Source organism: Nymphalis io, chromosome 4 (assembly GCF_905147045.1).
Source record: "Nymphalis io chromosome 4, ilAglIoxx1.1, whole genome shotgun sequence".
In the NCBI taxonomy this organism is placed as follows: Eukaryota; Metazoa; Arthropoda; class Insecta; order Lepidoptera; family Nymphalidae; genus Nymphalis; species Nymphalis io.
Window position 1 is genome coordinate 2,954,523 of NC_065891.1, and position 25,065 is coordinate 2,979,587.

General features: G+C 31.4%; 1 protein-coding gene across 1 annotated transcript in view; it reads left to right on the top strand.

The window, feature by feature from the left end:
• The window catches only part of LOC126781892 (nephrin-like), a 133,432-nt gene extending 109,279 nt beyond the window's left edge, over nt 1-24,153 (top strand). Inside the window, exons 7-17 of the mRNA XM_050507013.1 lie at nt 2,546-2,700; nt 2,944-3,088; nt 6,171-6,301; nt 7,170-7,329; nt 11,391-11,542; nt 12,053-12,272; nt 12,800-13,015; nt 13,305-13,442; nt 22,333-22,434; nt 23,342-23,496; nt 24,006-24,153. Coding sequence (XP_050362970.1) covers nt 2,546-2,700; nt 2,944-3,088; nt 6,171-6,301; nt 7,170-7,329; nt 11,391-11,542; nt 12,053-12,272; nt 12,800-13,015; nt 13,305-13,442; nt 22,333-22,434; nt 23,342-23,496; nt 24,006-24,125 — 1,694 coding nt within the window. The 3' untranslated portion in view covers nt 24,126-24,153. The remainder of the gene's footprint in view (nt 1-2,545; nt 2,701-2,943; nt 3,089-6,170; nt 6,302-7,169; nt 7,330-11,390; nt 11,543-12,052; nt 12,273-12,799; nt 13,016-13,304; nt 13,443-22,332; nt 22,435-23,341; nt 23,497-24,005) is intronic.
• Nucleotides 24,154-25,065: the final 912 nt, after the last annotated feature.

Consider the following 25,065-nt stretch of genomic DNA (forward strand, 5'->3'; position numbering starts at 1 on the left):
TGTCACTTAACATAGTTAAGATATTAGCTAAGTCTGATTTGGTTTTGGATATTGAAATCAGTTCCGAAATAATTAAGTATTGTAAATCTTGAAATGTGATTTTTATATATATAGATATAAATCGGTAGACTTACAAATGTGTCATTTAATGCTAACCAGTCACCACCGTCGATAGACATTAACACAGTAAGAAATATGAGTTTTCGTACCGTAACAGCCCCTGAATATCCCACTCCTGGGCTAAAGGCCTCCTCTCCTCTTTTTGAGGAGAAGGTTTGGAGCTTATTCCACCACGCTGCTCCAATGCGGGTTGTTGGAATACACATGTGGCAGAATTTCAGTGAAATTAGACACATACAGGTTTCCTCACTATGGTTTGCTTCACCGTAAAGCACGATGTGAATTATAATTACAAATTAAGCACATGAAAATTCAGTGGTGCTTGCCTAGTTTGAATCCACGATCAACGGTTAAGATTCACGCGTTCTTACCACTGGGCTATCTCGGCTATGAGCTTAGAGGTATTAATTTTATTCAGAGTAATAATTATGTTATGGAATAAATATAATTAAATTAAATTTATTTAAATAAAAACATGTTCTAATGCAACCGCATAAAGTAAAATTTAGATGAATGCAACGCATTTAATAATGTTTACCTAGATTTCATTATATTACTTTTTTGTTTTACTTTGAACTAATGTTAATGGAAGACATTAGTGGCCCTTTGTTTTATGACCGCGGTACATTATAATGCCATTGTTTACTGTATTCCATGGAACAAATTCGGGTATTTGAATAAATATTTGAATACCTCTTTTATATTTAATAATAGATTAACTATTTAGCCTCAACGTCATTCGGTATTAATATAAGCCAAAATCATAAGTCACGATTTTTCGTGTTAAGTTTCATATTTAATTTCTTGAGTAGATCTTTTAAGGAGAGGTAAATACGTCTTTCTATAGTCTTAATACCTAAACTATCGTACATAGTACACCCCCTTTGTGACGTTGAATTGAGGTTTCATTCTATACAAATGATAAATTTAATTTTTTTTAATAAATTAAACACAGAAAACTTTTTTGAGTGCATTTGTAAACATACCGTGTATCGAAACATTTTTTTTATTACTTAAGTTCACATTAATTTGTCTTAGCTATTTCGTTATGTACTTTCTCATAATAATTTAGATTTATACTCAGATACTCTCTGGATGAGTAATTATAAGTGCGGTACAGATAATTAGTTAAATTTCTATTCTGTACGAACAAACTTGGAAACTCTTTGCAAACATAATCGTGTGATGTCAGAAATTAATATTATGAGACATTTGATATTATAATACTTATGACATTTAAATGATATACATATGACAATAATCATATTTAAATGATACTTATCACAAAAGCGTATCACTGTAAGTCGGTTTTGAGTCCTTACAGAGTTTATCTTTTTTCAATGACGACCAATAAATATTATCGTCCTATATGTAGTCACTAACGCCTTTAGACATTGGCATTGTAAGAAATGTCAACCATCGCTTACATATCCAATGCGCCACCAACCTTGGGAACTAAGATTTTATGTCCCTTGTGCCTGTAATTACACTGGCTCACTCACCCTTCAAACCGGAACACAACAATATCAAATACTGCTGTTTTGCGTTAGAATATCTGATGAGTGGGTGGTACCTACCCAGACGAGCTTGCACAAAGCCAACTAAAGTAAAACTAAAGCCACTAGTAAATTATTATTATATTCTTTATATAAGACAATTAGAAGATAGTTATGAAGTAATATAACATGAAAACATCTAATAAGAGCAGATATAGTATTTGTTATATTTCGATTGTATTAAAATATTTAGACTTTTTTTCTACATCGAAGCTAAAATATGTAAAACATTTTTTTTGCAAATTTACATTCATACAGCGTTGGAAAACATTCATGATTCGAAAACATGAATTTTTCATCGGCTGCATTATAGTGAGATATTAATGAAACATTCCACTGAAATTCGTATTGCGCTTCAACGGGGAAAAATTAAAAAGGCTTCTTCATGTAGAAAATTGAAAATATGTGGATAATAGCCGTGTTATTTTTTGTGTTAGAATAATAAATGAAAGAGTTTTTATCTATATTTGCTTTTCCTTCTTTACATCATTATTTTCGGATGGCAGACGAGCAAATAGACCCGCGGGCCTATACAAGATCACATACACCTTATCAATTTATTTTGTTGAAAAGACCAAAATGTATTGAATTTATCTAATAACAATATAGTGATCAAGAATCGCCGTATTTAATTGAATGATTTAGATGAAAGCGAAGGTTGAAATCGCTTCGACAACTGTCGAATGAATTTTGTTTTGCCCCAAGTATGTCTATCAAATGATAAGTTGCCACTATCGCCTATAGACACTGGTAGTTCAAAAAGAACAAAAATGTTATACAAATTGTTCTATTCTTTATAGCTTAATCAAACCGTAACCTAGCTATAAGAAAGTATTTATAAAAATAAAATTTAACCCAACTTTTCCCAGTACGACCTTTGCTTGTGGAAATATTGGCGCGTGAACAGCCGCTATCCGTTGGACAAGAGACCGAGATGGCGTGCAGGGCTGTGGGCGCGAGACCAACGGCGATTATCACGTGGTGGCTAGATGACAAGCAGATGACAGTCACCGATCCGCAAAAGGTTTGGTATTGACTATTAATAAGCTTGTAAACAAGACGTGTATTTGGAATAACTTAAGAAGATGCAAAATGACGGAAACAATATTGAGTACTTATTCTCTTACATTTTATTACATCCAGAAATAACTTAAGATAACTCATATTTAGCACATTACATTCAAATTAAAACAATTTAACTATTATATAATAATATGATGTCTATAAAAATGCTTATTTTAAAAAAGTCACGTATAATTTGTTTCAGATTTCTGAAGATCGCAACGAGACTATATCCATTCTTCGCTGGACACCCAGGATGGAACACGACGGACGAGTACTCACGTGTAGGGCAACTCACGCAAAACTGGATCACACTACTCTGGAGGCATCGATGACGTTAAACTTGCACTGTAAGTTAATATAACTACAGCTTAAGTATTCCAGTATTTAGCAACCTCTTGCTCTGTTAAGAACAAGAGTTGGATCTTCCTCTTACGTGCTGTTCCATTATGTACAAGTAGATATACCTGCGGTATTATTTCATCCGAAGGATGCAAGAACGCAGCTTCGACAAGAGCCAGAGGTTGATGATTTAAACCCAGGCACGCGTTATTGATTTTGTCTTAATATTTGCTTATGATATGCATACATGTATCGGTAGAAATAAGTTCTACAAATATAACCACCGAGTGATTTTCGAGCAGCATAATGGAATAAGCTTCTAATCTACTCAAAAACAGAGTAGACCATAGCAAAGCAGTGGGATATTTACAGGCCGTAACATTTCTTTTATGCAATTTTCACGATAATTTTTTATATATCAAGTGAGTGGTTCTCGCTCGGATTTGAAATCGCGAGCTTGAGGTAAGATGTGCTCCTAAAAGTATTCGTATTTCATTACTAAGTTGAACAGTCGATTATACTAAATTTAAAAGCTCTATATTTCATAATGTAAATTATTTTCATTTGATATTCCAAATTTTCTAATCTTAGATTACTTAGTTTTCATACAACATGACTTTGTGATTCACTAAAAGCCTTTAGATTACTCAGTGAAAGCCTTTCTGCGACTGATAAGATTGACGAAACTAATTTCACTTCACAAAAATTACTTACACAAAAATAAATAAAAAATATCACTATAAGTTCTTTTACTTATTTCAACCTGAGTCATTTTAATTATATCTATTATTTTTGACATCAAAGAAAAGTAATTTTTTAGGCTAAATCTATAACATTTTAGTATTTTTTAAAACTGCTTTTAATAAACACCTAACTAGTAGCTAACTTATAAAATATAGATCAGGATAACACTTCTATCGTCATATAAATCAGTATTTAATCAAACAACCACTTAGCAACGTTTATTAACGTGAGGCCGTCGCTAAATAACGCTTACAAGTAAGGCCGCTGTAGTCGTTTGACGTGTGTCTGATTTAGAATGTCATATCTGATTATCAGTAAAGGTATAAGGACATGAAGACAAATTCAGTCATGTTTGATATAATACTATAGTCAATTTGTGTATAGTAAAAAAAAACTGAATTCCCATAATCTATAAAATCTGCAAGACGACTCTATTAGTTGAAAAATATAAAAATTAATCTAAAAACAATTAAAGTTAAAAACATAATTAGCAGAATAACATTCGCTGTAATAAAACAAATATTGCATCCTGCAACGAATAAGCGAAAGATTTTATTATATTTCTAAGTGGTCTCTGAAAGAAATATCAATTTCAGAATCTGTTTCCGTTGCTCAGATATCTACTCTTCGCTTTAATAAAGAGATAATAAAATCTTTTATTTGATAAATCCATCATCGTTACTGCACCTGCTAGAGACACGAAGCTACGTTTTAATTAAGAAAAGAAAAATGTACTTTAAATTAACAATAGCAGACTTAATTGGAAATTGTAATTATTTCTATTTCAACGATGTACGAATTTCGCATGTTTCTTCCATAATTGTATAATATTATATTATTGTAACTATTATTATGAAATATTATATTTTTATATACACATGTATTCTTTAGATTATTTATGTTATAACCATTTGTACTTTTGTTGTTTGTTTGTTTCTAATTCGTGCTTTTGCTTATTAAATAATAACAAAGATCATTATTTGTTTTGAAATTTATCATAATTATCTGATATTTTTTTTATTATACTACATATTCTATGTCATTATATATATTAAGATTTTTTTTGAAACAATTGGGTTGATTTTAGTTTTGTACCTTTCCAATTTAACAGTCAAACCATCGGTTTGTGCGCACTCGTAAAATGAAATAGTTTTTGTACAAAATATTAAGTTTTGATGAATAGTTCTATTTATTTAATTCGTTTTAATATTTCCATAAACATTCTGAATAGCCTACTCAGAAATTTGCCGAGTTAATTATTGTTTTCTTTGGATATCAGAAGGCTGATATAATGTACATGTACCATAGTGAATCACCAATAAACAGTATTTATTTTTAGGATAATAATTCATTAGTACACACTAGTAGTATTATTGATATTATTCTAAAGTGAAATAGTAATTTTGTTTTATTTCATTAAGCACAGTAATAGAGAACAGTATCAAAAAATATATACAGCATTACACAATAAATTAAACTAAAACTGTTTTCCAATAATAACTGTACACAACAGTTTCATAATGTAACAAAACTAAAACAGAAATTAGAAAATTTATATTACAGTTAATATCTTTTACAATTTAAATAAAAATATTTAAATAAACCACAATATAGTAATTAAAATAAAAGTTAACAGTAAAAATAAACATAATGGCACACTATGACTGCGTTGAAGCTTAATCTTTTACAAACAAAACATAAAAGTTAATATACAATGAAAATATTAACATAAAAAAAACTATACAGATATTATATTACTAGTTATAGAAAAAACACGCTGTCCAAAAAAAAGAATGTCCTGTGGTGAATACTCAAGACGCTGGTATTACTCCCTCTCTGAATCGCTAGACTCAGTAAGCGCCAGCTCTTAGGTCACTAGAAGTATATACCATTATAGTAGTGAATCACTTATAATATATGGGATTATATCGCTATGTTTGATATATATTTTTATTTACAAATAAAACGAAAATAAATTGTGGTACGACGTGTATATCATGCAATTTTTTGAATATTTCACAAAGCTTTATATTTAAGTCGTGACTATGGGGAAATTCGATGAGATTGCGAACAACACGGCATTGTTGAATCGTAAATTATTTAAAGAAAAAATTAACAAAGATATACGAACATTTGTTTAATCTGAGAATATAGTGACAACTGTGTTTTCTGTCGGTTATTTACGACAAAATCGACCTTTGGCACCGCTGGTTGATTTAATTTAATCCTACTGGTCTCTACTCAAATAAATAGTATATAGATTTTAATATAATTTCTAAGAGTTTGAACCTTAAGTCACATATAAAATTAATGCAATACGTTTTAATTGTGTAATTTTTTTGTCAGATATTCCTATAGTTGAACTTCAGCTGGGCTCAAAGCTAAACCCAAATGACATAGAAGAAGGCGATGACGTGTACTTCGATTGCGTCGTGCGCGCAAATCCTCCCGCTTACAAAGTTGTTTGGGAGCATAATGTGAGTTAAACGGCTTAATGTCTATAATGTTAAAAGTACTTAACTTGTTCTACAGTTGAAACTGGATTCACGTTTTAACCGGATCAATTACTTATGTGTTGTAAATTTTGTTTACGATTTTAAACTTTGACCGGTAGTGTTTTGTGCAGGCCCACCTGGATGGGTACCAAGCACTCACCAGTATATCTATTGATATATTTTATTTATGGTGAGGGAGCCAGTGTGATTATTATTACCATATGATATGAAATCTTAAATCACGTGGTTGGCAGCACATTTGTGGCATAAAATTGGCTTGTATTAACACAGCTATTACTATTTAATGATGGTAGGGCTTTGTGCAAACCCATCTGGGTAGGTACCACCCAATCATCAGATATTCTACCGCAAAACAGCAGTACTTGATATCGTTGTGTTCAAGTTTGAAGTGTGAGTAAGCCAGTGTAATTACAGGTACAAAGGACATAACAACTTAGTTCCCAACAACGGTTGGTGGCGCATTGCCTATGTAAGCGTTGGTTAACATTACTTACAATGCCAATATTTGGTGTCCATTTACCATAACGTGGCCCATATACTCGTCCGCCTACCTATTCTATAAAAAAATAGCATTCTGCATCCCCTATACTGTATATGGTAGTCTATTATATACGTTAACTTAGTACTATTTTATGTGGTATTCTTTTTGATTAATCATATCTCAAAGTATTTAAAAATATACAATTTCAAGATCGTATTTCATATTTTAAATGTCAGCACAAAAATATTCATTTCATTTTCTCAGTTAATATTAATTACAATTTACCCTTTACTACGGTAGGGTTTCTCGGAAAATTTTATGACCGTTAAAAATAATCTTCGTCTGCAGGGTCAAGTAATGACACACAATCAACGCGCCGGAGTAATAGCGGGATCAGCGCACTTGGCCCTTCAAGGGGTGTCTAGAGAGCAAGCGGGAAAGTATATTTGCATCGCGTCAAATGTAGAAGGTGATGGAAGATCTTCAGCCGTCGTCTTACAAGTTATTTGTAAGTATTAATTTTATATATTTTAGCTATATGCATTATTTTAATTATTTATTCCCTAAAGAGGGCGTAATGGAAGTTATAATAATTACGCTGTAGGGAGTACGAAGTAAACGTTCCATTATAATTGCTTATAATCGATTCAATGTAGCTTTTACTTTTGGTATCAAATTGGATATACACATTTTAATTTTGATGAATTGTCTAGGGATAATATTAAAGGTTGTTATTTTATGCCGTACTTTTTACTCCCTTTTAAGTAATTGAAATACTGTATTCAATTTTTTCAACTTTTACCGAGATTCCAAAGTTATAGGTTCAGGACTATTTTTTCATGTGTTAAAATTCCATGTATAATTATCTCGTACTTCAAAGTTGAAAAAGTGGCCATTACATGGCATCCCGCTATTCTAATATAAAATAGTGTATAAGTAAAATCAATAAATTGAGCATGTGAATTAGTTTAATTTCTTTCCCCTTTAATAAAAAATATAGCCTATGACCAACGTATTTATCGGTAACAACTTTTCGGGGAGTGTTTTCCGTCAGTGAAACCATGCTTTGAAATATTATCATGTACTAAAACCCTTACGATGGCCGTCCTCTACACGGCTCAAACAGGCTGTGAGATCGTTTTCATATAAGCGTGTTTTGCTTTTTCCGTACTCAGCTCGTGGTTTGGCGGAACTTTCCTTAAGAAGTGAGAGCTTTTGCATTCTTCATTAGTGCGTATGACATTTTGGCTTCCGTCCTCTTCAGAACTATCTAAAACAGAGATCACCACCTAATGCATATAGGCTATAGGGTCATAAGCCTTATGAGCAGGTTCCCCCAATTTACCAGTTATTCTACCTGTAACATTACAAGTATTCATAGATATGAATAAATAGCTCGTACCTCTATTTTAATTTAAAAAATAACTATAGTTAGTACGTATGCACATATTGTTAGTGCGTTAGATTCATATGACGCTGCGGGCTATAACGCGATTGATGTAATATGCAGTCATATGCAAATGTGTATTGAAACTTGGATGTTAACTTAGCGATGTATTTACATAAACCCAGAGGAGATTCCGTAACTAGGAGGTTTGATGTAATTCTAGGATAACAATTGCAGCACTAAAGATAGTGTATATTCGTAATATGATTAAAACAGATATTTGAAATGGCATCATAATCGTTTAAAGAATATGATGTATGAATTGATGTGTACATTTATTGTAATTTTTTTTTTGTTAACCGAGTTCATAAAAGTAAATAAATATTATGTTCGGACATAATTTCTTTATTTACCAACCGATTTTAATTTTTGTGTTAGATTCAGAAAAGCTTTAAATTGGTTTCGTTTCATAGGTATTGTTAATGTTACGTGGAAGCGACTTCAAATTGATGTTGAAAATATTTATTTTTTACAATTAAAAAATAATTTAGTATTTAACATTATAATTATAATTTATTTAAAAAAATACTAACTTCTACAAAAAATGCGGCTCTACGTTTGTATGATGACTCTTTTATATTTTTAACAATATACCTATTACAATGTAATAAAAAGACATCCTCGGTATTGCAAATAAATTCAACATTTCAACCGTCAACCTGAAGTAACTTTACGGTCCTGTGGGGTTTTTCTTATCAAATAATTTCAAAACTAGCTTTATCATCAAATATAACATACTGATACATACATGTTTGAATAAATTTAATATTTAAAGAATACTTACTTGATGCGTATATAATTTTTATTGTTAGCTTACATAGAATTACGTTTACATGACCTTTCTTAGTGGATCCATTTTATTGCAATGGTCACATTAAGTGGCGTTATAAGTAAGTTACCATACATCGTATTTCGACCCAATAAAACAAACAGATTAGACAAAATATGTCATTCAAGTTTAACAAAGGACTCAAGAATAGTAAAAAAAATCCGAAGACGAACGGAGCAGTATAGTTACCAACTACAACAAAAAATATATATTTTGAGAGAAATTCGGTTGTAAATAAAAGGTAAAGTCTCGAACGGTATCGAGAGAATGTTTGTGTGAACACACCCTAAAGCAATGGATCTGCTAAAAATGATTCTGTAACTGAGCCGCTTTTAGAACGCAACATAAATCGATTTACACCATTTAAGCATTTGTTCGAGGATCGAGTGTCTTTGATTTCTACGGAACAGTTTTTATAGTACGGAACAGTTGTGGGTATTCAGGCTTTTTGCAGCTAACATTTTTTAAATGTGATTTTATTAACCCCTGCACCGAGAAGAGAATGCGACGGTAGACACAGGTCATCAAATATATTTATTTTACTTGGTGGTAGGGCTTTGTGCAAGCCCGTCTGCTTAGGTACCATCCACTCATCACTTATTCTACCACCAAATATCAAAACTGCAATAATTAGTTTTACTGGTGGTAGGGCTTTTTGCAAGCTCGTCTGGATAGGTATTGTTGTGTTCCGGTTTGAAGGGTGAGTGAGCCAGTGTAATTACAGGCAAAAGGGATATAAGCGATGGTTAACATTTCTTACAATGCCAATGTCTATGTGCATTGGTGACCACATACCATCAGGTTGTCCATATGCTCGTCCACCTTCGTGTATAATAAAATAAATAAAAAATAGTATTGATCTGGCTTAAAGTGTCGAAAAGCTAGTGTAAATAGCATATTCATGATTAATATTTCTTAGTGTCAAGCTCTATAGGCGATGGTGACCATTTACTATCAGGTGGTTCATTTGTCAGCCTACCAACCTATATGAAATAAAATATATATATCACACATAATGATATATACTTAAAACAAAACTCAATATGTATTATATTGTCAACAGATCAAATTGTAATGCGAATTACCTATTTTCGAGTTATTCAAATTGTTTTCGTTTTATCCAATACGAATTTCCTAATTCCTAAAAGTATCGATAAGCATTTATCGTTACGAGTTTCGCACAACCATTCAACGGTTCATTGAATCCGATCCAAAAAGTTTACAAAAACAAAGCGGGAGGTAAAAAAAAAATTCGAAAGACCTTTTCTCTTGGTAATTTAACTTCATCGACATACAATATACGGGTGTATTTTGTAACGTTAGCCGTTTATTTTCATATGGAATCGTAAAAGTTTTGAGGTGATTTCACTCCAATAAATCGAAGGCTTACGATCTTTTAGGGCATGTTTGTAATGGAACTTCGACAGTGTATGTTGTCTTATACACGATTACGAAGAACAATGGGTGTCATTTAATCTTTATATATGTGTACGTACATGTGTGTGTATATAGCTACAGTTGTGTAGCTTACAATGCTCTGTCTTCTTCTTGCTAAAGTCAAATAACTAATAAGAGAAAGACGGTAATCGGTAAAATTTGAAGTGTTATGCAACATTTATAAGTAAGACCGTTAAAATGAAACATTCAGGCTCATTTTTCTTTTGTGGGTTCGTTTAAGAATACAGAGTAATTGCAATAAGTAACAGTATAGCCATCACTGCAACTATAAATTGTCGTTCCATACGACCTTTAAGGATTTACGTTTAAGTCTTTCTATAACTGTTTTAAGTCGCAAATAGACGTATTAACTTATAAAGGGGCAGTTATTTTGAAATCACAGAAAAACATTTCAATAATTTTTTTTGACTTTTTAAAGTTTAGTGGAGTGTGTATTTTTTTTTCTCGAGGAATCAAATCAGTAAATGGTTGAGGTAGAAAATTACAAGCCCCTGTGTTTAGGTACCCACTCATCAGATATTTTACCACAAAACATCAGTACTTGTTATTGTTGTGTTCCTCCGGCTTGAAGGGTGAATGAGCCAGTGTAATTACAGGCACAAGGGACATAACATCTTAGTTCGCAAGGTTGGTGGCGCATTGGCGATGTAAGCGATGGTTAACATTTCTTACAATGCCAATTTCTATTTGCGTTGGTGACAATTTACCATCAGGTGGCCCATATGCTCGTCCGCCAACCTCTAATATAAAAAAATAAAAACATTGCCGTAATTTTTCATTCGCCAAGTGTCATAAGTTCCAATAATACATATTTAATTCACGTAACCTTCCGTAGATAAACCAGTTTGTAAGAACAAAATGACAGCGATCGTCGGTGCAGCTATAAATGAAGCAGCGCGTGTTGCGTGTGAAGTGGATGCCTTTCCAGTACCAAAGAACTTCCAATGGACGCTTAATAATACTTTGGGCACTGTTGAGTTGGATTCGGTAAGTCTAATTAAGCGATAGCAGTCTTAATTGTAACGGAAATTTATAATAATATAAAGTAAGTTTGATATAAACAGGGATCAATCATAATCTCAAAAAGACGCATTTAAATTAAAGTTGTCTAAGAATTGCAAATAAAAAAATACACAAAAATATAATGAAGAGTATTACAAGTGATTGGATTTTTTTAGACGAAAGTCGACTCGATATTTGTATCTATTCATTGCACACTATTCTTTGAATGATATCAGTTTCATTCCTGTTTAAAATAAATAGTAAGGAGTACCCAAACAAGCTGACAAGGCCATGGGTTAAGATTAAAAAATAATAATAATATCGGTGTTCACGTGATTTATATACTCCAAGTATATAAATATTCTACTAGTATATATATAGTAAAACAACACGAATTTTCTCACGTCATACAAATTACGAAGAATGTTATTAACATTACTATTAGTAGCAGATTACCTGTGATGAATAGTTCAGAATTTTATATTTATTTAACAGGCAAAGTACACAGTGGAAGCACCTGGTCGTTCCATTCTCACATATACGCCATCAAGGGACACAGATTACGGCTCCCTTGCCTGTAGAGCTACTAACATGGCAGGACAACAAATTGAGCCCTGCAGATATACTCTACTACCAGCTGTTAAGCCGGACCCGCCTACTAACTGCTCTACTTTGAACTTAACTGAAGATTCGGCGGAACTTAGGTGTTTAGCAGGTAAACATTTATTTATATTTCAAGCATTATATAAGTAGCTAATAAATTAATGAAATAATAAATAATTGTAGCAAGTTATTGATTACGATTACTTTACGGTGAGCATTCATATTTCTATCAATTCACAACAAGTAATCAATGGCCGCGTGTTCTTGCTAACAATTGTATCCATCAAAAAGTCTCATCTCACGAGACAAAGAGATATTATAATTGTTTCAGAGTATAAACAACTCTATTATTTTCTTATATTGTATCGTAATTAGCAAGAACTCGCACATAATTAATTGGTAATTCCAGCTGGACATCAGCAGAAATCATAAGATGTAATGAATAATATGATTGACTTGAATATGATTATAACTAAACATAACATTTTATAACTTTAAAGTCTATCTACTCTCGTCTATTGCTATAAAGTTCTTATATGCTTTTAACTTACATATTTCACAACATGCTATTTTCTAAGTTATATTGCCTTAAAACACCTATATGTGTAACATAAAACCTTTTACGTTAATTCCCTCAAGGCTACGACGGCGGCCTTCAAACCACGTACTTTGTAGAAGCGTGGGAATTGGACACTCTTATAGCAAATGTCTCCACAATAATGCCTGTGTGGAAGCTACAAGGACTCGGCTCGGGGAAGGAATTGACACTCGTATTTTATGCGAATAACGCAAGAGGACGATCGGAAATTACTACATTGAGAGTTCATACATTATCACGGCTAGCTTTACATACAGGTAATACTGAATAATATTATGATAAAATTTATATCTGTATTATTATTCTTAACCCAAAAAGTTCATAATCTATATAAGTAAAGTATATCCTTCAACTCTCATTAAATCAAAGTTCATGTACTTTTTGAATCCAAAGTCAATGCAAGAATAAACAATCGTTACAATTATTTAAATCAATATAGATAATAATTTCAGTTTGTAATTGTATATCATTACAAGACAGTTTTAGTGAAACATGATTAAATTACAACGTTAACGAATTACCTGATTATAACATTTATTCAAACAGAAGCCCAAAATAACATCGGCCGTATAGATGCGAGCTGGGCACTCGGTATAATCGCGGGGGCAGTCGGCACATTGGTGGCGGTCGCAATCATTGCGCTCTTAGCGAGGAAGAGACATCATAGACCATTGCAATATGAAGGTATGCCATACTATAATATACCATACAGTATAATGTAATGTTAACAAAACTTTTTGATATCAAAGGAAGAATTGAAAAATATCGTTATTTAGTATCTGCAATTTATTTTTCAATTTAAGTTTGTTGAGATTTCACTTTAACATTATATTACGTTATTTATTCAGAAATACTCGACATATTTTGAGACGGTATTTGATTCCTACGAGTCGAAATCAAAATATTTTTAATTATTATCTTGTTGTTATGTCAACAGTGTATTTGTAACTACATGTTCTATATGATACAATTGTCTCTTAATTATAATAAGATGTTTGCATTGCAAATCTAAAATAATGGAAGTAATAAAATAACCAAAATCAAATAAATATAAAACGTAAAACTCAAAAACCTTTTAACAAAAATTAAACATGTAGAAATTACTAGAAATAATATTATTGTTGCAATATTTAAAAATATGATGTTCATTTCGAATTGACACCGAAAAATTCATTACACAAAGTGCAATAGAGTTTTTTTCGGTGGCAGGTTAAATACAAAAGCATTTTACAAAACCATTTCGAACTGTAATATCTCATAGCGAGGTTTTAGTGGTTCAGCTGTGGAGCATACATTATCCAAGCATCGCGTGTAGAATACCTATAGCTTAACTTGTAAATGGCTTAAGTTTGAATTTTTATGACACCATTATCATCACCTACAGTGACAAAGCAATTTATATACAAATAATGTGGCTGTCGCCTCTGTAATTACAAAATTATACTGCAATCAAAGTTGAAGCTTAGAAATTAGTTTAAACGACGCTTTGTGTTTTGTTGGGCCAGGAAATTGTTTTGAGAAATAGTCTAATCTTTGAAAGGTTTTAAATTGTTTTCATTTAAAAGTGAATACATCACGCAAACTAAATTAAGACTTAATAAATATATAGTTGTAATGCTTAACGTTAGGTGAAGACACGTAAAATAATTATCAAATATTAATTTTCCTTGAAAATGCATTCATTGCATGGCTTTATAATTTACACAATAACAAAACTATTTCAATATGAAATCTAATTGAACAATTGAATGGAATCATATTTGACTTATTTAAATGATATTCAAATTTTGTCGTGTCTTTATTGTTTCGGCCATTTTCTTTTAGTCACAGAGTTAATATGAAAGATCGTCATAAAAATTGGATTTATACTTTTTTTTTCTCTACATTATATATTTTAAGGAATCATTGTTATTTTGTTCTAATCACGCAGATTTTTGAGCTAATATGCTCTATATATAGTAGTTTGATATAGCTGGCCAGACTTAAAACATCTATTTTGACCATAAACATATAAAGGACCATGTGATATAAGATCTTTAGTTAAGTTAATTTTAAAAGGATTTTCATTAGCCAGCCATTAGATGTCATGAGGAATTTGTTCTCTATTCTGAAATAGAAGAATTCTTATATTTCAACCAATAAGATCAATTATCCCTCGTTCTAAAAAACCTTATTCTGGACGTTATTTATCTGATCCTCCAAGTGATTTATCTTAAATAAAAAAATTAGATAATTCGTCCAAAGGTGAATTAGGAAATGGAAATACAAAAAAGACAGAAACGATTTAACATTACTCACAAATCGGTACGGAGCTGGATTAAAATTTGAATCATTACTGAATTCAAAATGAACTCAATCTTATCGCGAATAAAACCAAAGTATTAAGATAATCGCGGATATTTGAAACCTTATAAAAAAACGTAAAAAATAATTATAATGTATTTTTTAAATGAGGTAATGATTGAATGTTTGATGACGTCAACAATTATTTTTATTATAATAATAAGGTAGAATACAAGCAGTATTTGAAACGATCTATAATTATCACACCAATTAGTAAATTTTTTATTAATAGAAAAAAAATGAAGAAATTATTATATTATAGGAACATTTATTATTATTGTTACCCATGTCATTTTAATTCTTATCAATATATTAAGGAAAGAACTATTAATAATTTTAAACATTACCTATACAGTAACCTAATTTCATAAAGAAAATCGAATCCATTTTTAGTTTTAACTTATATATAGCAAAATAACTTTAATATTTTAACCCAGAAACTCGGCCTCATTCGCGTGCTTTACGTCCAAAAAAAGGCAACTTAATACAACATAGTACATTAGAAAACAGAGCTTAGTTCGAAAAGTAAATTGCTACTGCCATGGAAAAGAAATACCGTGAAGAATAAAAGCAGATTCCGAGCGTGTGTCGAATTTTCGAACGTTTTACTAAGTTGGGAAGCATTTTCACTGCATTTCAAATGTGATTTATGTCCTTCTACGTCTCTACAGATATTGCAGATGTTTCGTCACTCGTTGCGACATTTTTATTAAGTTTGCACACCCGCGAGACCGCAAAAATGAATATCGCGTTTGAATTCAGATATTCAAAGTGCAGTATTAAATTTCAAGTTATAATAATAGATCGAATACAGTCTGTTACTTCTTTTTTACACACATTTGCTTTTAAATTTCAGAAATATATTGTATTGAGTGTTTTATTTTTATTTATATCTTTCATTTGATAATGTATTAGATTCGGATTTTGTGTATTTTATGAATATATTTGTATGAAGTAAAGTAATGAAATAAAGATATGAGTTAAACACTGATAACACTGATTCATATTATATAATTAAAATCACTTATTTGAGTCTTTCTCTTCTCACTTATTTGAGTTCTGATAGATATGTAATTAATTATATCAAGTTTTGCATATTTGTGTATGCACTAAAGGATAAAATAATCAAATATATTTTCAGTGTTTTTGTTATATTCAATGCGCGCTAGGTATTATATTCTAAATATGTTTTTAAGTACCTAATAAAAAAATGTGGGCGGCCGAAGATCGGGTTGATCGGCGTTCTATGGCTTTTGTCCAGCAGTGGACTGAAAAAGGCAGACAAAAAAAATTAAATTGGAAAAACATGTTTTCTATACATGTACATAATTTTTATTTCGTTTGTAATAGCAATTGTACCTTCCAGTGATTTTTTTTTTTTTTTTATAGAATAGGAAGGTGGACGAGCATATGGGCCACCTGATGGTAAGTGGTCACCAAACGCCCTTAGACATTGGCATTGTAAGAAATGTCAACCATCGCTTATAGCCAATGCGCCACCAACCTTGGGAACTAAGATTTTATGTCCCTTGTGCCTGTAATTACACTGGCTCACTCACCCTTCAAACCGGAACACAACAATATCAAGTATTGCTGTTTTACGGTAGAATATCTGATGATGATGTTAGGGCTTTCCACAAGCTCGTTTGGATGGTTATCATCCACTCATAATATATTCTGCCGCCAAATAACAATACTTAGTATTGTTGCGTTCCGGTATGAATAGTAACAGCCTGTTAATGTCCCACTGCTGGGCTAAGGCCTCATCTCCCTTTTTTTTGAGGAGAAGGTTTAGAGCTTATTCCACCACGCTGCTCCAATGCGGGTTGGTAGAATACACATGTGTCAATATCAATGAAATTAGACACATGCAATTTTCCTCACGAAGTTTTCCTTCACCGTCAAGCACGAGATGAATTATAAACACAAATTAAGCACATGAAAAGTCAGTGGTGCTTGCCCGGGTTTGAACCCACGATCATCGGTTAAGATTCACGCGTTCTAACCACTAGGCCATCTCGGCTTTTTTTCAGGGGGTCCTGGTCTCCTCGGTAAGTCGTATATCTGTGTTAAAACGTAGATACGACATGAGATGATTTCACTTTGACCAAGTTCCGGTATGAAGGATGAGTTAACCAGTGCAATTACAGGCATTCGCGTTTTAAGTAAAGTTTAATATTTTTGACATCACCATTATCTTTAGGCGGTGGTGAACAATCATCAAGTGGCCAATTCGCACGTTCAACTATATTATAAAAAGAGTAATAATGCAGAAAAACTAAACCATTTAACACTTTGCTTTGTAACAGGATAGGTGGTTAATTTTACTCAGGGAATTGGAATTGCGGAGCAAGAGAAAATGTCTGCTGTTTGTACAAACATTTTTAATTTTGAAATGCATTTTAAGTTTAATTAAGAGTTAAATTTAATTTAGATATTAAATAAGATATGAAAATTAATACCACGAGTCTTAAGCAAAAAGTCACAGTTAGTATAAAATACGTATTATTTTTACGGCAGATCCGTAAAAATAATATAGAAATTTATTATTGTCAGTTTTCGGTTGAAAATTAACGCATTTTTAATCATTTGTTTGCTTTTTCTATTAAATAATTTTCGACCTTATCTAATAAAATATAAAATTGTAAAAACCTCATTTTTACTTACTTCTTTTTGTTACTGTTTTGTACTCTCGGCTTCGCTCCCATACGGTTTCCGGGATGAAAAGTATGCCAATCCATGACTCAGAAACTGTATTTATGTAAAAAATATATCTCATAGTCGCTTCGTTGCCGCGATGATGTAGGATGAACTAACAAAAGGACGTCCGCATATTTATAATTTTGGTATATTACAGCGTGTGATATTTACTATATAGATCACTCAAAACTGACCTCCCGTTTATATGAATATACTTTAATTTCCTATTTAACAACAATTCCATATATCGTGTGGAACGCGGTGTATGTATTCGTATTCACTTAAATGTTTACATCATTATTTTTTTTATAAAATAGGAAGACGGACGAGCAAATGGGCCACCTGATGGTAAGTTGTCACCAACGCCCATTGACAATGGCATTGTAAGAAATGTTAACCATCGCTTACATCACCAATGCGCCACCAACCTTGGGAACTAAGATGTTATGTCCCTTGTGCCCGTAATTACTCTGGCACACTCACCCTTCAAACCGGAACACAACAATACCAAGTACTGCTGCTTTGCGGTAGAACATCTGATAAGTGGATGGCCCAGACGAGCTAAAAATGGAATGATTACCTTATATAATACATAATGCAGCCAACAAATAAAGTATAAATATTATAAGATTACTTAGAAATAATAAAAATAAATAATTTCTATTTAAAGTACATTCATATAAACGGGAGGTCAGTTTTTCTCACTATTGTGTATTGGTTATTAAAAAGAAATAGTTGTTATGTTATCCCACCCACTTTCGTGACCTCAACGAGTAAAGAAATATACCTTTTTTAAGTTAAATAATAAGTTTGTTATCACGACAACAACATTAGGAAGTAAATCTCTTATGAGAACATATATCAAACAAAATGTCGCGAAATAACTGGACATACTATAAAAATTACTATAGTGATAGTATGTACTAGGCAGGTGGCTAATCTCTATTAAAAATGGCCGCCGTGGTCGAAACTAGTCAAGGGGTCATCATCATGATCATTTAAAAAATGTTTTTCATGTAAAAATACATTACATGTATTATTTTCAATTTAAAATTCAAGAAGTTTATCAATCGATACTCTGAATAAGTGCTTGACGATTCAACAATACTTGTATCATTATATTTATATGTAATAGTCGCCATTTCCTAAAAAATGTTGGCTATTTCTACTGTAAATGATCAAATATTTACTGTATGAATTTTCCTTTGTTCCTAGATATTTAGACTAGGTAATTTATCTTTTAAGCTGGAACACTAAATGATTGATGAATCTTCCGTATTCAAACTGTCTTGCTGTTGCAAGAACAACTAACAATATTCACGTATTAAGGACCACAGCAACACTAATTTCTTGCATAATAGAGACATCATTCAGGAGTGCACATGTATAATACCTAGGTATTAACAAAAGCTGTTTGCCTCGCTGCTTTGCTCAGGCTGCAGACTCCAAGGTCCTGAGTTGAATCTTTGAGACGACGATAGACAGTAAAAAGTCATTTCAGTTTTAGTGTTAATAAATGCTCAGTGACAGCTTGTAAGTTGGGTCCTGTAACTGAACTACAACATTTCAACGGAGTATGCGAGTGAAGAAAAAGTGTGCAAGGGATTGTAGCTCGATATTATTTTATTTTTATTATTTCTAAGTAATCTTATAATATTTATACTTTATTTATTGGCTGTTGTATTATATAAGGTAATCATTCCATTCATTTTATGAAGTAAGCATTTAAATGAATACGAATACATACACTGCGTTCCACACGATATATGGACTTGTTGTTAACGTAAACAACTGTGGAGAAATAATATTACTATCATTGAGGGAATTAAATGATAAGAAAAGAATCACACCAAGAGCATATAACTTATAATATGATTTTGCTTTTTTTTATTAATTTAGGCTTTTTTGTACCAGGGCATACCAGGACATGTGAATTAAATTCAGACCCTAAACGTAGTTTAGCGTGTCAGACGGCAATCTTGTTATATCGACATGAAATATTTATATCGATAACGTTTTGTCATTGCTCGGTGTTATTGAAACAAATAATACAATGATAAATGGCGTCTGTAATTTAGTTTACACATTAGAAATTTAAAATATTTACTGCAGTAATGTCGAAAATTTCAATTTTAAACCCGGGCAGGCAACGCTTAATTTTCACGTGCTTAATTTATGTTTATTATAATTATTTTCGAGCTCGACGGTGTAGGAAAATATGGCCAAAAAACATGTTTCAGATGAAAATTTGAATAGAGTGGTAGAATAAGAATAACCTTCTTCTCAAAAGAAGAAAAAAGCCTTAGCCCAGCCGTGGAACATTTAAAGTCTGGTAATTTATTGCAATAATAAGAGATAACTAGAGAAATTTGATCCGTTGATATTGTATTAACTGTATTATTGCTATTAAAGTGAATTATTACGTGGATCTTAACCGATGTTCTTGTAATTTTATCGTGCTACTGATGATAACGGATCTGTAGGATGAAATTCTACCATATATATAGCCACCAATTAAACTTTCTAAATTTTAATACAGTTAAAATGTTGTGTCGTTTCATTGATAGAATTTGATATTGTATCATAATTTAATTTCATTCGTTTTTAATAATTTTAAAGGATATTTATTATAATTCATTTTTGACAATTAATTAATTAATTTATTAACATACTGTTACATTTATTTTTAACACATTGTACATCGATTCTTAATATATTTTACTTAAACTAACTACTTTGATCATATTTTCGTTTATATTTTTAATACATTTAATTGATCTATGATTCTTAAAGCAGCCTACTTATTATACTTAACCTTTTCTTGAAAAGAATAGACTTTTGCCCAATAATCGGATATGAAGGATTGCATGTAGACTGTTTATATTAATTGAAATTACAATTCATCAATGTGCTTTCAATATATCAAACAATATATATTCCAATCAATATATGTATATTTCAGGTAGGCTGTTAGCAGCATTATCGAATCTTCATTTTCGAATGTAAAGCTTCCATAACTGCATAACATATGACCGCTTAGTAATTTTCTTGTTATGATGGTTACGATTTTCAATAAAAAATTTCATAATACAAATAGAATAAAATGGGTGATGTTTGGTAGCAAACTCTATCCCAGCCTAATGATACTAGAATGATACGAAGCGTTATGATATTCCCGCATATATATTGTTACTGATATTAAATAAAAACTGTATAATTTTATTACGCCAAATGAATCATAAACTTATTCTTGACTATTAAGAAAATATTTCTAATATTGCTAGTAACGGTTATATCAATAACAACAGTCATAAGAACTCTTTCTAACTACTAAGCCGATCACCTATAAATTTTGCATACATGATGTCAAAAGTACAGAAAGACATATAAGGTAACGAATAAGTGCACCTGCTCTCAAAAGCGGGCGAAACCGCGGACTGAAACTAGTATAATATAAATATAATAAATTATAAACGAAACTTCGAGACAACTAATATGGTAATTTGCATACTGCTATAAATATTCCAAGTTGTGGCCATAATACTAAACTGGCTCGGAAACTATTTGACATCAACAATAGCTATTGGTTGCAGAAACATTCGGGTCTATTGTAACTCATAGACGTACAAATATCTAAAACTATGGTTGAATTTCAAACGAACTTTGAAAATGAAGATACACCTCGTGACATTTGAGCTGTCTACGATGCCTACTGCACGAAATGTCAGTGCAATATTCCTTTATAAACCGTCATAGTGAAACACTAAATAAATAAAGTTGAAAGATTGTAGTGAACGTTTATAAGTTACTATAAATATAATTACTTGTCCGAATCGAATAGTTATTTATTATTGTTGCGTTAAATAGGGAGTTGTTTGTTATTGAGGGAGGTAATACTGTATAGGACTATACATTTTTCTTATTTAACCCTATTAAACGGAATTGATATTTGCCTGATGTTAGTTGTTGTAAGTGTGAAATAAAAAACAAGTACTCCTATATATATGAACTTATTTAATAACGATCTATATTTAGAATACACGTGCGTTAGAGGCGTAGTTCGGATTATGACTCGAGCGCGTTAACATGCAGGGAACATTATACAAAATAATGAAAAATGCTAACGAATAATTAATGAATGTTGTATAAGTAGGCATGGATACAATAAAAATCAATTACTATGGAAAATTATTTGAATTATCAACATTTGTGCAATCCAAATTTAACACAGATGAAAATTCAAGTAACGCTAACAGTATATTATAATAATAAATGAGTATATACAATATACACTCAATTATTTTCACAACTTTTATTAAGCGTAACAAGTTGATCAAGTTAAAATATTGAGTAAATGGCCGCTTATTTGTTTTTGTTTTTGAGTTCATTCATTATTACTTCTAACCATATAAAATAATTGTAAATAAACTCGAAATATTAAGGTTAAATGAACAGTGTTTACATTACCAATTTTATCAACATTAAAATTGATAAGTAGTACATTTTCTTTAAATATTTTGTATATTTTTAGCTCCAACCCAGACCGTCAAGGCTTATAAAGGAATGCATAGTGCAAACCATTCCCCTATCCAGCCGGACGACAAGAATCCAGATGTAGTGCCTCTCGGGAAAGGTGAGAGCGCTTGTTTGTTGTTATTCGTATCCTAGGAACACTTACAGCAACGTGAGATAATAAAATAACTATGTTACTGTGTCATAGCGAAATACCCTTTTTATTTTTTTATTTTTTAAACGAATATCGTCTCTTTTTTGGTAGAATAATCACAAGTTAACTTTACATACAATGTAATATATATCCTATATAGCTTATATATGTATTATTTAAAGTTTATTCGTCTCGACTTTTCCTTAATTATTGTTATTAGTTTCATTTTTGACTTTTACTACTTAGAAAGTATACGTAGTATTAGTACGTATAAGTAGCTTCGATGCATTTCATATGTAAAGTAATATGACATACAGCCATAGGAGTACCAGTTGTGAAATGGTGTTTGTTATATTGCAATAAACAACAATTAATTATTGCTTATAAAAATAACACACTTATCAATGTAATTATTTTGTATTTTAGTAGTAGAGTTAAAAATATTAAATATTTCTCCTAATAACATTAATCTGTACGTGTGTTTTTTCGAAAAATTACAATTATTGGAATTCCCTCAATCAAGTTAATATCATGTTAATCCAGCCAAACATCGTAAAGTGCTTAATTTATATAACATCGTGAGGAAACTTGCTTTTGTCAAATGCAAATCTGCCATTAGTAGCGGTGGAATGAGCTTCAAAACCTTCTCATAAATGGGAGAGCAGAACTTTACAAGAGAAATTTACAAGCTGTTAATGTTACTTTATTTTAAATTATATAATAAATAATAGTTTTGAGAATAATTAGATTTTTTACACTGAAACAACAATTATCCTACTTTTTTAAATATTTATAAGATACTATAAGTACAAGTATTAATAGCACTATTTTTACAACAACAATTATTGAATGCAATGATATATTTTTCACATAGATTTTAATTGCACGCGAGATTCAGAACGGCCACCCGAGCCACCCCCCTACGGCGCTGTTGTATCGCCACCGGTTGGAGCATCTCGAAGCGTGCATAGCCTGCACGATAGATCCAACACTCCTCACACGCCTAACACACCCGTGTCCGATGCTCAGGTATGTATGCTATTCTCACCCTCATATATGTTTATATATACTGGTAGGGCTTTGTACTGCTGTGTTCTGGTTTGAATTGTAAGCCAGTGTTACAAGTGACATGATATTATAGATCCTCTGGGTGGTGGCACTTTGACAGTATAAGAAGTAGTATATATTTATAAAAGTGCCAGTATCTATGGACCACATCTAATTTACAATTGCTCGCATACCTTTCTAAAATATATATAAAAAAATTACATAAGATAAACAAAATGTTGGATGTATATATTGCAGAATGAATTTAGAAATATTTTTGAATACAAGCTCTTTGATTTTATATGCAAACATATAGAAAATCTATTATTCTATCAATAGAAGAGTGAGGTAATAAAATTAAATCTCCTTTTCCAAAATATATAAGAACGCGTCATATCATTTGATAATTATGCGTTTCACAATATTCTCTATTTTAAAAAATAATCTTGAATTGTATAAGCATAAATAACAGTTGACAATCATTTTTCTAGAGTATCGGTACACTAGCAGAAGACAGGCGGAGCGTGACGAGCGGCACACTGTCAAGGAGAAGGGAAGTCGTTACAACAAGGACGCCTCTCTTAGCGAACGCGAGAGAGAGTTGTGTGTAGACTGTTAATATGGAGCTTTATATTAAAGGAAACGATCATTCGATTCATTTTGAAACCTTGCTTATGTAAACTTTAATTACTTGTGACGTGAAATCAGGTTTGTGACGAGACATGTTTATAGTTTTTATATTTGTATGTTTAACTATTTATTTCGAGAGAGATGTCCCAGCGGTTAGGGCACGTGGTTCTTAACCGAAGAACGAAGATTCCAATCCGGGCAAGAATAACTGAGTTCTGTTGTGATTACTTTGACATGCTATTTGTGTTTGTATTAATCATCTCGTGCTTGGCGATGAAAATATCGCGAGGATACCAGTATGTGCCGACATGCAAATCCACTAACCAAGCATTTAAAACTACCTGATGAATCAAAATTCAATCCTTATTCTTAAATAACTATGAGACTCTTATTATACCAAAATCACCGAATTGTTAGTAGTTCTGCTTGCAATCCACATTCTAAAACTCTGTAGTCGCAAACGCAAAATAATTTAATACTCATATCAATATAGTAACTTCACAATAAGTTAAGTAACTTCACTTATTATTTATTAAAAACAAATATAATAATTATTATTTAAGTACTTAATAATAATATTATCCAATAATAATAATGATGTTTGGCGTGTGGCAAGGTAACTTAGTATGTAAATATAAATACAAACATACAAATAGGTATACAATTAAAGAGATCAAATAAATATTGACTAGCTAAAACCCGAATAGAGTATTATGTAAAATCAATCATATACATCACGAAAGTTAAAGGGTACTAAAAGATACTCAATAAGATTTTAAGATATCGTATAAAAATATATAAATCGTGTTATAAGTAACAAAAATAATCACATTTGTCTAAATTTGGAAAGATTTATGATAGTAAAACGAAAAGCATCAACTAAAACGAAGACGCCTCATTAGAAGCTTGCGTCTCGCATGA